Genomic DNA, 14,303 nt, shown 5'->3' with positions numbered 1-14,303 from the left:
CTCTGTCCCGGGGATATCTGGAGCGAGCCCACGAAATCAAGTCTGTGAGAAAGTAGCGACTCGAGAGTGCTCGACCAATGAACAAGTGGGATTGAACGGGATTACATGGAGGGGGAAAGAGCGGCTGAAGTTACCAGCCATTGCAGCAGCTTGTACTGCTTCGCTCCGCCTACTTTCTCCCTCTCTCTACCTTTATGAGCGGTCTTACTCCAGAGATTTCCGGGATAGAGTATAGGTGACTGAAGACCCCTGTGGACGTTTGGCTGACGCCATCGAAAATTACTCGCCTTTCGAAAAAGTTTTAATGTTCATTTACAGTGAGTAGTAACTGTGCAATTCAGAGCGTTTTGACAAGGGATTAATTACTAATTATTCATTTAGTTGATTAGTTGATATGTATTATTATATGAAAAGGAATTTTATATTGGTTATGTATATTAAAGATAAATAATAGGTTATAACAAGTGATTGTACATGCAATAATAATTTTTATAATAGGAGCTATTAATAATCGTACCTTTTGCATTAGGGAGTATTAAATTCTAAATGAATATGGTGATGCGTAGTATTCATAGTCTAGGAAAATAGTAAAATATAGACCTACTCCTAAAATTAATATTATTAAGGCTTGAGTGCTTTGTGTATGATATTTTCCCAATAGTCTATGTTCAGGCTAGTCTACTGATGCTAATGAAATTACTGTATTTATCAAAGTAGCATGGATTTGATTAATTGGTAAAATTCCCTTCGGTAGTCATATTATTCCTAATTCAATAATTGGTACCGGGTGGCCAGACAGAACTTTGTCCGAGTTCTGGGCTGGAGACATAGTTTCTAGTTGATTCCCGTGGTCTTATCTAGGTTAAGGTTTAATCCATTTATTAACTTCGTGACACTGTTTTTCTATTTCGAACGAACGTCCTTGTGTTTTGACCGCCAGGTGCAACAGTGAAAGATCCAGCTGGCGGCTGAGAAACAACGAATCAGCTCTCAGTTGAATTCTCTTCGACTGACATCGGGCATTTTCGTGTCACACCGAATGTTGCTGGCCGGACGAAACAAATGAGCGTCGGGTACGCAACACGTTGCCAAATGTACTGTAAAATGGGGGAGGGAAAAAGTTGATCAGCGTCGTTACTGGATAAAAGTTGCACAATAGTACACAAAGTACGGAAAATTAGTACACAAAATACCCAAATACTGTACAAACAAGATAATGAAAACAACTGACATAAACAGACGTGCTTGGCAACGTTCTAACGGGAGAGCGATCTTACCCCTATAGCTTTTCGCAACTGAGGTTCTTGACACTCATGGAGGCACACACCCCTATAGACAGGTAGCAAAAAGTAGGTCAGCCGTCAGTTGAGCCCGCGATCAGTATAAGAGCTTGGAACGCGTTAAATTTACCCTACAGTCCAAAGCTGACGGCGATAAGGGAACTTAAATTGAACAGTCATCTGTTTCCATCTCTCACTTGCTCTTTCCTTATAATAATGTTTGATTTGAGTTTGAGTTTTCTAAGTCTACTTTTTGCACAGATAGGCTAATCGAGACTGGGCCTACAGTTTAAAGTAGGATCCGAACTACCATGTGCATCCACCGATTATCGTGATAACTTAACCCTAGCAATACCAAGGGGGGTGGGGGGGGGCTTCTCAGGCCCGCTGATTCATTTTTTGCGTATTACATGTATATCCATCAATGTAAAAATTCATAAAAATTAGTAATTGTTCTTTGCAATATTTAGAATGACATAGCGTGATTTTTCACAAGAATGTTCATTAAAAAGTTACTTTATTTTGTTGATATTGTTTATGGGCCTCAAAGGCCCACCCGTTGGTAATTCTAAGGAAAGATATCGCAATTATGTTTTAAAGGTATTTCAATACATGACAGAATATATATTCAATTGCTAAACTATAGTAACAATTTGAAATAATGAACGTATGGGTAGTAGAAAAAGAAAAAAAAGATAACTTTGCTAGAATTTTGCACAGTTTAAGCATTGTTCCAAGTATCAACATTGTAATTGAAGAAAATTAATAAATGTTACATTGATTTACTATAATTACTTAAAAATTATTATGTAATTTATAAATATAAATATTTCATGTATAATCCATAACAAAACATGAAAGTAGTGTCTAATTAGTTAACTTATGTGTACAAATGACAGAAAACACACATCAGTCCAGTTCAATTGAACTTTCATTCATGGGCCTCTGAGCCCCCCCCCCCCCTTTTGGTATTGCTAGGGTTGACGTACAAAGCAGCCAGTACGCAATTTTTATATGATTATTGATTGATTTGCTTTATTTTACTTCGCTTCTTGTGCCACTTTTTGGCTAATTTGCGAAGATAGGGATAAGTGATGATATGATGAAATTGATGAATGGACACTCACAAACATCCATGCCCAGGCCAGGATTCGAACCCGGGACCCCTGGCGTCGTAGCGCTAACCACTCCGCCATGGGGGCAAGCTTATATGATTATTGTTCTTCAGTTTATCTATATAGTTCTATTATCAATAACCAAAGATTAAATGCAACAATATACCGTAGTTCTTCGAATCTAAGGCGCAGGTTTTTGTCAGATTTTAGACGTCCAAAATTCAGGTGCGCCTTAGATTTGATGTATATTGATACGTATTTCATGCACGTACAACATAGAATCTACTGTAGTCTCTAATACCGGTAGTTACAAAGAGTAAATATTTTTTCTTAACTTTCCTTAAAATTACCGGTAGCTGCAATACAACAATCAACATTTCGTTTTCTTGATAAGAAAATGCTCAACGAAATTTTCCCCTTTAAATTTGCTGTATTAGGACAACAATGAACATTTTACAACAAATAGTCATTCAATTGTTATCAGTTTCGTAATCGGGAAAGCGCGGGAGATAGAATCTTGATGTTTCCCGGTACAAACCGGTGGTCAGGTTTCGTTGACGTACGCGTGCCTTAAATTTGAAGATTTTTTTTTTTAATGAGGCGAAAATGCAGGTGCGCCTTAGATTCGAAAAACTACGGTAATAAGAATTAACGTACAAAGCAGGCAATACACAATCAATTTTTACATGATTATTGCTCTTCAATAGGTCTATTATCAGTAACAAAAGGTAATAGAAAAGAACATTATAAGAATTTAAATACAAAGAGGCCAGTACACAATTATTTTTTACGTGATCATTGGTCTTCAATTTATCTATGCAGTTCTCTATTATCAGTAGACGTCGGATTTTAGGTTTCTAAGCTATTTTTTCCTTTGCAGGTAAATAAAAAATAAGTTATGTCAGCGTTTCTTTAAAAAACGCAACAACTGACGAAGTTTTATAGTGCCTAAAATAACCTATTTTTCTTGTTAGAACCTATTTTAGACTTAGCTGCCTAAATTAAATCTTTTTTTAGGTTATTACATACTTTTTTAGCTTTTACAGAATTTTTATATCTCACAGAGGTATTACTCGGTTTAGTGACGAAACAAATCAATGACTGGCGTGTTTGAAACATGCATTCTGTCCATTTCCCTTCCTCCGAGTCTGTGATGTTTTTCAAAGCTCTAATCAAAACAAAATGGACAGTAAGGCTAATCGGGACTGGACCTACAGTTTAAAGTGGGATCCAAACCACTTGTGCCTCCACTGGGTATCGAACCCGGGACCCCTTGATTACAAGGCAATGACGCTACCACTGCGCCATGGGGAGGTCCTAATCAAAACAAAATGAACACAGTGGCGGCGAGTATAGGGGCATTTTCCTCCTACTTTTTGCCCCCGCACTATGGACTCTTAATGCTAAGCCTTGCCTCCTAAGAGAAAGGAAACTGTTCTTGCCAAACCCCGCTTAATAAAAGTTGCAATTTTTCACGTCCACGGGAAAAAAATGGGATAGAGAAAACATTTGCTTGTACCTTCTTTTCATGTTTTACCAAAATTCACGCATAATTCCCAGAGCCAATAATTCACGCATGATTCCCGGAATTCAAGGAATTCCAAGTGAGTAGTCACCCTGATATTGTGCAGCAAATTATTTTCGTATCATCAAGAAACTTTTCCTAACAGCGCAAACATAGTATTACAAATAATTTGTGGATAATTTTGAAAGTGATGTAAAGAAATTAAAATTTGGTGAGAAAATTATTATTTGGTTGCTATATATATACCTATTAAAATTTCTTACGGTTCTTGTGAAATTTTGTTTTTAATGATTGCAAATAATCAGTATATTCAGGAATTTTGAACCTACTTCATGATTTTTAGAACCTATTTTAGGATTTTTAGAGCCTATTTTAGAAACCTAAAAGCACACTTTTTAGAACCTAAAAATCCGTGATCTAATTATTATCATTATTTTCCTGTAGTTTACGGTTATTACAAGCATAAGAAAACAGTTTTTCGTTGTGACGTTTCAGGAGAACACACGCTCCCTTCATCAGACATTTATTTTCATTTTGACTAAAAATACAGTTATAACAATGGTTAGCAATTCTTTAAACAAAAATAATCCGTTATATAATGGATGTTGTCAATGTTACATTGTTGTAATATAGTAACGTGTGTTCTCCTGAAACGTCACAACGAAAAACTGTTTTCTTATGCTTGGAATAACCTTAAACTACAAGAAAATAATTCTACAATGCAAGCAATGCGTACATACAAGAAAAACTAATTATTATCAGTAACTAACTAACTAACTCTCTAGCCTTCTTAAACCCGAAGGTTCATGGCTGCAGCAACACAGGCCTTCCATCTGTCCCTATCTTGAGCAAGATCTATATACTCATTTCCATCCCTACCGATTTCCCTTAGGTCCATCTCGACGTTGTCCCTCCATCTTCGTCTTGGCCATCCTACTGGTCTCTTACCATCAGGTTTCCAAACAAGAATCCTGTAAACTCCTCTTTCCTCTCTCATTCGTGCCACATGGCCTGCCCACCTAAGTCTTCTTGATTTAATTATTCTAATAATATCTGGACATGAATACAAATTATGTAGTTCTAAATTATGTAACCTTCTCCACTCACCAGTCTCCTCATCCCTTTTAGGTCCAAATATTTTCCTAAGGATCCTATTTTCAAATACTCTCAATTTATGTTCCTCTTTCAATGTAAGGGACCAAGTTTCACACAGTAACAGAAGATTAAAGGCAACAATATTGTCTACAAAGCAGTCAATACACAATTAATTTTTATGTGATTATTTTTCAAATTATCTAGAAACTTACCGTTATTATTATAACAGCAAAAATAACTAAAGCCTTCATCATTTTTAACACTAACAACAATATGTAGGAAAATGTTTTACATACACAGTCACCGAAAATAAACATGGAACACCTAGATCCTGAAATACTCGCTTCCAGTGGCGACGATTAGGGAGGGCGAGGGGGGCAGTTGCCCCTCAGTTTTAGTCACTTTTGCCCCCGCACTATGCTAAATCTTATCTACAAACGGAAATATACTGTCTTTGCCCCCCAAGTTTTGACACCTTTGCCTTCCCAGTTTTGGTACCCAATCGCCGCCACTGCTCGCTTCCCTAAAAGGTGTTACGAGTCCCATTTTCATTGCAGGTGACTGGACATTGTGCTACTCACTGAGGTCCACCATAGAAAAGATCGAAGTCCCGGAACTCGAGCCGTATCCTCTGCCCCTTGGTGCCCAGTAACTTGTAGCTGCAGACGAGGTCTTTGGGGTAGACCCCCGGGTAGGTGGGCGTCAGGATGTTGCCTTGCCTCTTCTGGACAGTCGCGGAAATAGTGAAGTTGCAGGTGGCGTGGGGTACGGGGGTTCCTATCTCATATATCTCTGCCAAGGAAACAAAACAGGTCACGTCATTTGTAGCCACGCTGTAAAAAGTTGACAGTCAAATTCCGCTGCCAACCAACTATCGTAATAAAAATAACAACGGCAGTTTTAAAAGTATTAAAGCCACTACTACATAGTTAACTGTAATTAACGAGTCAGGTTTTAAAAATAATGTTGCACCTAACTGCTACTTATAATGATTACCTGTATTTACACACAATAATATGTTTAAATTTAAATAATAAGCGGTTGTGTCCAATTTTCGTAAATTAACAGATAAGACTTAAATTTTAACGGTAAAATATTGTATTTTTTTTAAGATAACTTCTGACAGTATACACACAAAGATCCAGAAGGATGAACGTATCAAGTCGAGTGTTCTTCAGTAGTGCCAAAATAATTGTGATGTAGTTCATTTTGTCTTATGATTTTGCAGACACAGAAGTACTACGTAGGATAAATTTCAGCGAAATTTTCAGGACTTGAACCTGAGTCTCTTGCATACCATGCCATCGCTTTCCCAACTTTATTCATAAAAAGGAAAACCCTAAGTGTTTGTTTCCCTGTCATTCTCTTTCTCAGATCAATTATACTTAATTCTCAATTTTTCATTCACTTATTTCTTTATTTTACTTTGCAATTCTGACACTTTTGACTAATTGGGTAGATGAGGATGAGTGATGATATCTTCAAATTGATGAAGGGACACTCAGAATGAACGCCCAGAGCGGGATTCAAACCCGGGACAACTGACATTGTTGCGCGAAGGAGTGGAAGTGAGGTTGACTTTTGGGTGTGTATGAGAACGCCAACCGTTACACTCCTATTTTTCATTCATGACAAACACAAGCATCCATGTTTTACCAGGGACTCGAACCAGGGACCCCTGACGCCGCAGGCCACACTGTTATCCACTACGCCACGTAGGCCGGCGACCAACTGAGCAACCGAGTCAGCCCTCATTTCGTCTGATTTTTCGCTGTCGGGTGTTTTAAGTGCAATTTGCTCTGACAGTTCTATCGCAACGAGATCTGTTGCATTTGAAACACTGAAGACGTCGACGGTATCTAGTTTCTATATTACCTTATAATTTGGTACAAGTCCTGATTTTCCGCTGAAATTCCTACTTTTCCTTGTATTTCCTGGCTACGTAGTTTTCCGACCCTCTATGGGTCCTATCACATACGTTAGAACACTTCTGGCAGATCTTACACACTTTGCATTTGTGCTGCCACCTGGAATGCTTTATGAGAACTACACACTCTTCACACACACAAGCTTCAAGCGACAGCCTTAGCAAGTTGGGAAATCTATGCTAACATCATCAAAACCTGACCTGTCTAACCTATCCACGTAGGCGTATAATAGCGGAAATAAGCATGTAAGTTAAGTTTTGTTCATTTAAGCTATTTTATGCATACGTGGACAGGTTAGGCATGTCAGGTTTGGTGCTGTTAGAATATATTTCCCAAGTTGCTAAGTCTGTCGCTAGCCGCTCCTTCTTCACACACTGTTTACAAAAAACTTTCCATTATTTGGGGAAATTTCCAGTCACTTCTACCCTGAAGATGAATGACGTTAGCTCTTGAAAGCTTGGAAACCTTTCTAGAATTCACCTGATCGATAGCCCGAGATAATCTATTCGTCATTTGACGCCAGAAAAGCTTCAAGACTTACTTTAACTTATAGTTATATTGTAACGTAACGGTAACAGAAAGTAAGTTACACTATACTCACCGTCGCTAATAAAGGAATAGACTCCCTCGAAGAGTTCGGGCGTGGTGAAATTCTTGTCCGTGTAGTATCCAATGGCTAGGACTTTGTAGAGTGATATTCGAGTCCGGGGAGGGATGTTCCCGCAGTAGCGCCCTCCGAAGGGGGAGTTGATAAGCTCGGCGGTGTTCGGTTCGGCGATCTCCGAGTACACATCCAAATATTCGTGATTACACCTGGAAAGGAAGAAACGGTTCATACGTAATTCTTTTTTGTATGCTTGCCTTGTTTTGTAACTACGGTTTCACAAGCCCAAAAACATTTTTAAGTTTTTACTTTGTGACTCGAAAAATTAACATTCAAAATTATTGTGAACTTATTTAGTAAAAACACATTTAAAGCGTTTGCAACATTTATACGTTTTTTTTTGTTGTTCAAAAAGTTGTTGGTAAAACTGAACATCTAAGGGAGAATTCACACCGAAGAGACACTCGACATGCGACACATGTAGCTTGGAAGCGAACCCTCAGTCAGTAATCAATGCAACCTTTCGAATCGAACAGACACGGCAAGCTGCACGTGTCGTATGTCGCTTACGTGTCTCTCGGACTGGGTCGTTTTCTCAATACCGTGTATCATGTCGCTTCAGTTTGTTGTTCGCGTATGCGCAGTGAATGCTTCACTCCAACGAGCTATATTTAGACTTTGGAAGAGAGCCCAACTGGCATGATGTTTGAACCTCTAATTTGTTGATATAATAAAGTATCCATATGTACAGTGGGATCCATGAGTATTGCAGTGCAAATTGCCCATCACCATATTTGTACACTTTATTTGACTAAATAAGAGCTTCAAAAATTAAAAGAAATCTCAATACAAGCTGTTGACAACTTCTGAACCAGCATAGATAAAAATCCATAGCTTAAAAACACATAGGATGTAAGAGAAAAATTAATGAAAATCGTCATGGACAATTTGCACGGTAATACTCAAGGATCCCAATGTACGACTCGAGACCGCCATACTCACGACACAGACTACTCATTCCTATGTAACGTTAACACTGTTGCAAGTCCATAACAGTATTTGACGTTATTGTGCACTGGATGCTTCCACTAATGTGAAGCAGAAGAGTTCCGATAGCGGAAAATTACGCTACTACTAAGCGCCACTGAATCGTAAAATGTAATGAAGCGTTTGAAACCTGATGCCAGAGTTCGTGAAGCTTCGTGATCAAATGTCTGTGACCTGCTTTAGAGGCTTCAGAAGATGTTCGCAATAAATAGAAAAAAAAAACCCGGCGACCCTGGAGAACCGAAATTCGATAACAGGAATCTTCAGAGCCACTAATTGGAGCGAAGACGGTCTAACGAATTCAGGCCTGGCTGGCGGAAAAGGCCTATCCTTGAAACCGCTGGCGGGACACTGTGGGCGAATTCCAGTGGCGTATTTGCGATTTAATTTTGGATTTAGGCTAATGTTTTTCTGTCTCTCTCTCCAACACAGGGGAATCTATCCCTGGTAAAAAATGGGGTCTGCAGGTAAGTCTTTGTCTCTACAATAACATATTTCAATTTAATAATATCCAAATCAAACATGTCGATACCTAGATGAACATTCTGCGCGAATCGCACAATAATATCTACTATATTAAAAACCTGTTTCAGTTTGGATTTCTTTAAGTCCACTTTATGCACAGATAGGCTAATCGCGACTGGATCTGCAGCTCAAAGTGGAATCCGAACCACTACATGCCTCTAGCCGGTATCGAACGCGGGACCCCTGGTTACAAAGCAGCGACCTTAGCACTACGCCATCGGGAGACTCTAAAAGAGTGGGGTTTTAAATTTTAAAATCCGTCTTAGGCCACATCTGAAAGGAATACACAAATTTATAGTGTCTACTTTTGCCTAATTCAACAACCTTTTGAGGGCTTAAAACGGGGAAAAATTGATGAAAAATCTGTGGAACATCTATACATTCTGATGCGATTACTATTTTATTGTCTTTCCTTTGCACATGTCCAACAATTTTTAGTTACTATAATTAGAAATGTTTCCATTTTCACTAACAAGAATTAAAAACTAATTACACAAAGAAATATAAAATTCTACTTGAAAACAATCTAGGAACGTCGGTCGTACTGCATCTTGAACATGCATGCAGAATAAAGATCTGGCTACACATTTCAGAGCCGGTTTCGGGACCAAAATCATCCGATTTCCTGATAGAATTCGAATCGAAAGTGACATTGCCACATTTTTCAGGACGAGAAACATTCAATCCTTAGCGCTGCACATATTTTTCCAGATATTTCTCAATATTTTCAATGATTAATAATATTTCATTTTTGCCATATTTGAGTAAGCACGACAATGAGGATGAGTGATGATATGAAACCGATGAAGGAACACCCATGACCAGACCGTGACTCCAACCCGGTATCTCCGGCCTCCTAGTGCGCCACCCACACCCACCACAGAGGTCTGTTGTGTCATGGATTGAATGATAATAATGTTCATGATAACAACAACAAAAAAATGCATGAAAACATCACAAATCCGTCGCTCAAAATTTCAAAAACTCAACTGTGTTTTTGGGCTCCAAATACTGGCTATACATTCATTTGACATAAGCACAGCCAAACTAGTAAATACTCTCCGATATAAGCAAATAAAAATGCAGTAGATTGGCTATGTTGCAGCTAGTAGTAATTTAAACTTATCTCCAAAAAAAATTCGTTTGCTCTACAGCTAATCGAAAAAGTAAACAGAGAGTTATTCGATTTCCACACCGTGCCTGAATTGAAACTGACTCACCACACTGTTCCAGATGACGGAAGCGCCACGAACTATTTTTAGCCACAACATATTTTCAGAGCTTTACCTCAAACTAGGAACATGAGTGTCGGCATTAATTTTGTAGGCTAACGTCAGGCCGACATAAACACTGATTGCGTAATAATATAATATTATCAAAATAATATAACTAATAATATAAATCACTCGAAACAGCAGATATGCCAATATCTGGCACAACTCCGTATACTATTCAGATTTTCAAAACATTAATCCTTAGAAATACATAGTCATTCCCTTATTTGTTACAACTTTTAACCAACTAAGATAAGGGAATGAGGAACAGTTTTCGCGAGGCTCTTCCCTCCGCGGCACCGTTGCCAACTTAGCTCTTTTGGAGCCAGACCTGACTCTTTCGTGCACTTGTTTGGCTGTGAACTGGGGCGCCCGACCACGTGCCACACTATGTCACCACTGCATCCGGCTCATACAGACAAACTTTTGCCATGAGTATACATCTTGCACGTGACGTGATATTGTTATATGGGCTGCGTCGCCCCATCCTCTCTTACCTACCCAGCTACATCTTTATAGTACCATGGCTCACGTGAAGATGACATAATATTGTTATCCAGGAATAATTTGTTTTCGATTTCATACGACCATCGGTGGATGGAGTATTGAGATGAGTGATGCGGCCAGATCTAGACGGTGAAAACTAAGAACACATTGTCATCACTTTAAAGTTAGTGGTAACAGCAGCGCCCCCAACCTTTGACACCTAAAATTATCCTAGAAGGCACTTTATCCACCCTTCGTAAATCTAGCTCCATGAAAGTCAACTTTAGCTCCATTTAAGGTGAAATTTAGCTCTTTTTTGCTTATCAGGTTTGGCAGCACTGCCAAGATGGCCGCAGGAGGCAAAGATACATGCATTACGTTTATGGGACCATTATTTTATTCGTTCTCTCGGGAATACTAAACATCCAATGCCGTAGAAGAGTACATGGACGGAAAGAGGACACGTTGAACAATTTCTTAGCCGTAGAAGAAGTCGAAACTCCCATTTGATTACTCGTAACTTGAAGTTGATTCCCCATAAGGAATACATGATATTCTATAATTACTTATTCATCATATATTTCAAACATTGTGTGTAGCTTAACAATCACCTTAAGAAACCGCTTCCACTTTCAACATGGACAAATTCATACTCTCTTGTTCAGTCGAGTTTTTTTTTTTAGTAAACAAATGCTTGTGTGTATACTAAAATAGCGAAAGAACACGCCAAAAATAGCTATCAGTACCAAAGCTAACAATCCTAACCTAACTACGTAAAATTATAGCTGCTGTTGTGGAAAGTCCTTTTGGGTGCTATATTCACTTGCGCGAAGCCTTCGAGCTGTTCTGCTACACGGTAAAGTAACACGCTAAGGTAACAGACGTACTTTACTTCACAATAAAACATTTCCGAGAGCAAAAATCAACTGAAAACGTTTATAAACAACAAAATCTTCATAAACCATGCAAGATATTTCACTTCCTCTAGGGGGTACAGAGGGTCAAGGGTACCGCTAATGCTTCATGTACTAAGTCATTCTGCCGGAATAGTAATAAAGTAAAATTTATATCTTTTATCTGCCATCGTAAACATAAGATCTGTGCTGTTCTCTACAAACAAACTATATCAATTCAAGGGAGGATTGACTAACAAGCTAGACATCCTCACTATGTCCATGCCTAGAAATAATAACTGAAACAAATGCACAAAATATGAATAACTGTGCGTTATGTTTTTCTTATATAAATAAATAAGTGAAATGCTGTACATGGAGCTGGAAAAACTGTATGGTACTGTGCATGTCCGGAAAGTAGTACCCGTTTTGGGTATGACTTAAGATGATCGAACTCCTCTCAGATTTTCTTCATATTTGGCAACTTACTGATTGAGGCCTGCTAATGACGAATCTGAAGTTAAAATTTGTCGAAAACGTCTAGAAATTGCAAAATAATTGCGAACCATTGACGCTAGCCCCACGAACCATTGACGTGTGGTTAGGTTAGTTTCGGTTAGGTTAGGCAAAGATAGTTAAAATTTGGTGTCGTGGTAGTATCAGGAATATATATATTTCCTTGTGAAACAAAAAATTTCGCGAAAATCGACGGTTTCCATTCCGAAAACTAACGCCTTATTTTCACTTATTTTGCAATATATAGACGTTTCCGACAACTTTTAACTTCAGATTCGTGATTAGGAGGCTTCAATTAGTGAGTATGCCAAATATGAAGACAATCGGAGAGGGGTCCGGTCATCTTAAGTCATTCCAAACATTTTTTTTTCTCTGAAAGTACATATCCTACCTTGAGCTATTTCCCAACATAGGTACCCATGGCATCGAGGCACATATCGTACCAGGAGACGAGTTTCTGTGTACCCTGATCTTACACTTCTGCCGTCAGTCCATTGAGAAATGCAATTACCGTTTGCTGAAGCTTGTCATTGTCATCAAAGCGTTTATTTTTATTTTACCCCTAAACTCCTTTCATTTGAGAAGGTCGAGTTTTTCTAGCGTGCAAGAACAGAATGACAGCTCTCACTTCGTAGTTGAAGGATTCTAGATTTTCTGGTCAACCTTGACTGACCATGCAAACCCGTACACAGCCACTACGGCGATGCAGCTTGCACCAAAGCTCACGCACAACTGACTCATACCGAGTGACTTTGGATGCGGTGCGTATCCTTCCGCCAATGTACCGGCGGCAGGGGTGTGCGACGAGGGTAGACAAAAACGTATCTCCCTGGTATGATAAATGCCTCAATGCCACGGGTGCCTATGTAGAAAAATAGTTCAGGATCAGGAACGCATAAATTCTAATGGGTTCTATTTGGTTCCGCAACAGGACCGAAACTTTCTTTCTAGCACAATTTAAATTCGGTCCTAGTTGCGTATTGCTTCATTTCAATACGGTTCTGCTCGGGAAAAAAGTTATTGGACCGTATTTAAATTGATCCGGAAAAAAGGTTCCCGGACCAAATTGAAATAGTCTACTTTACAGATAAAATGGTTCTTTACGGTCCAGAACTCATTTACGCTTGTTGCTTTTCTCTCCTGGACCGGAATTAAATTTATTTAAAATTCCTGGACCTTTAACAACCCTGGCATAAGGTTTGTACTTTCAGATTAAAGGTTTTGTTAAACTAACGTTCGTTATTTTTATATCCCAAAACGGGTACTACTGCTCAACTCCACATGCTCCACAATTGCATTCATTTGAAGCAGTTCTACTATCTTTTGGCACTAAGGTGTTTTCGAGACATTAACACAGGAATGAAAGTCTGATTGCGTCAACAGACTAGGGTGAAATTACCTTGGAGGGATTTACAAAGCAGAAGACCATGATAAGTCAATCAGGTTGGCTACTTTTGTCTCTCTGGGTTACTACCCTTATTTGTTTTTGAGAACAGGTTTTCCAGTTTCATCTGTTCGCAATTAGGACATAAAAGGGGCATTCCACGTCAAAGGATATAAACGGGGAATTTCGTGTCAAATCTTGTGAGTGAACAATCTAATATTGTACGTTTATTTTAACTTTTTGACGTACTTTTGTTTTCTATTGTGTCCCACCCGTGACACCAAAAAACAATCAATTTCTCCTGTCACATTTCGACCTCAAAGGTCATTCATTACCTTCTTTCTTTGTCTTAAATAATTGGAAAATTCACAGCAATTAAACTAAATTTCTTATTACGTAAAGAAGCCGTGTTTAGTCTGTCTCACCGTTACACAAAATTGTTCACTTACATAAATCTGGGAAAGTATTTTGTTTAATTAACAGTGTTAAGTTTCATATTTGATTGCACAGAAACTGTAAGAAAAATGTTGCTTAACTATCACTAGAATATGAGGGTGGATCAAATGAAAACGGAACAGTGGATGTATTTGGTTGTTTGTGTGTGGCGACAACCCTGTGTGGAGGTAGAGCG

General features: G+C 38.6%; 1 protein-coding gene across 1 annotated transcript in view; it reads right to left on the bottom strand.

The window, feature by feature from the left end:
* Positions 1–14,303, bottom strand: part of LOC146003648 (dorsal-ventral patterning tolloid-like protein 1) — a 596,739-nt gene that overhangs the window by 36,297 nt on the left and 546,139 nt on the right. The window contains exons 6-7 of the mRNA XM_083141997.1: positions 7,545–7,756; positions 5,597–5,807 (exon numbers count right to left, since the gene is read on the bottom strand). Of these exons, the coding sequence (XP_082998123.1) occupies positions 5,597–5,807; positions 7,545–7,756 (423 nt within the window). The remainder of the gene's footprint in view (positions 1–5,596; positions 5,808–7,544; positions 7,757–14,303) is intronic.

Source organism: Lepisma saccharinum, chromosome 20 (genome assembly GCF_977018435.1).
Source record: "Lepisma saccharinum chromosome 20, izLepSacc3.1, whole genome shotgun sequence".
In the NCBI taxonomy this organism is placed as follows: domain Eukaryota; kingdom Metazoa; phylum Arthropoda; class Insecta; order Zygentoma; family Lepismatidae; genus Lepisma; species Lepisma saccharinum.
This window is presented reverse-complemented; position numbering and strand designations above follow the sequence as displayed.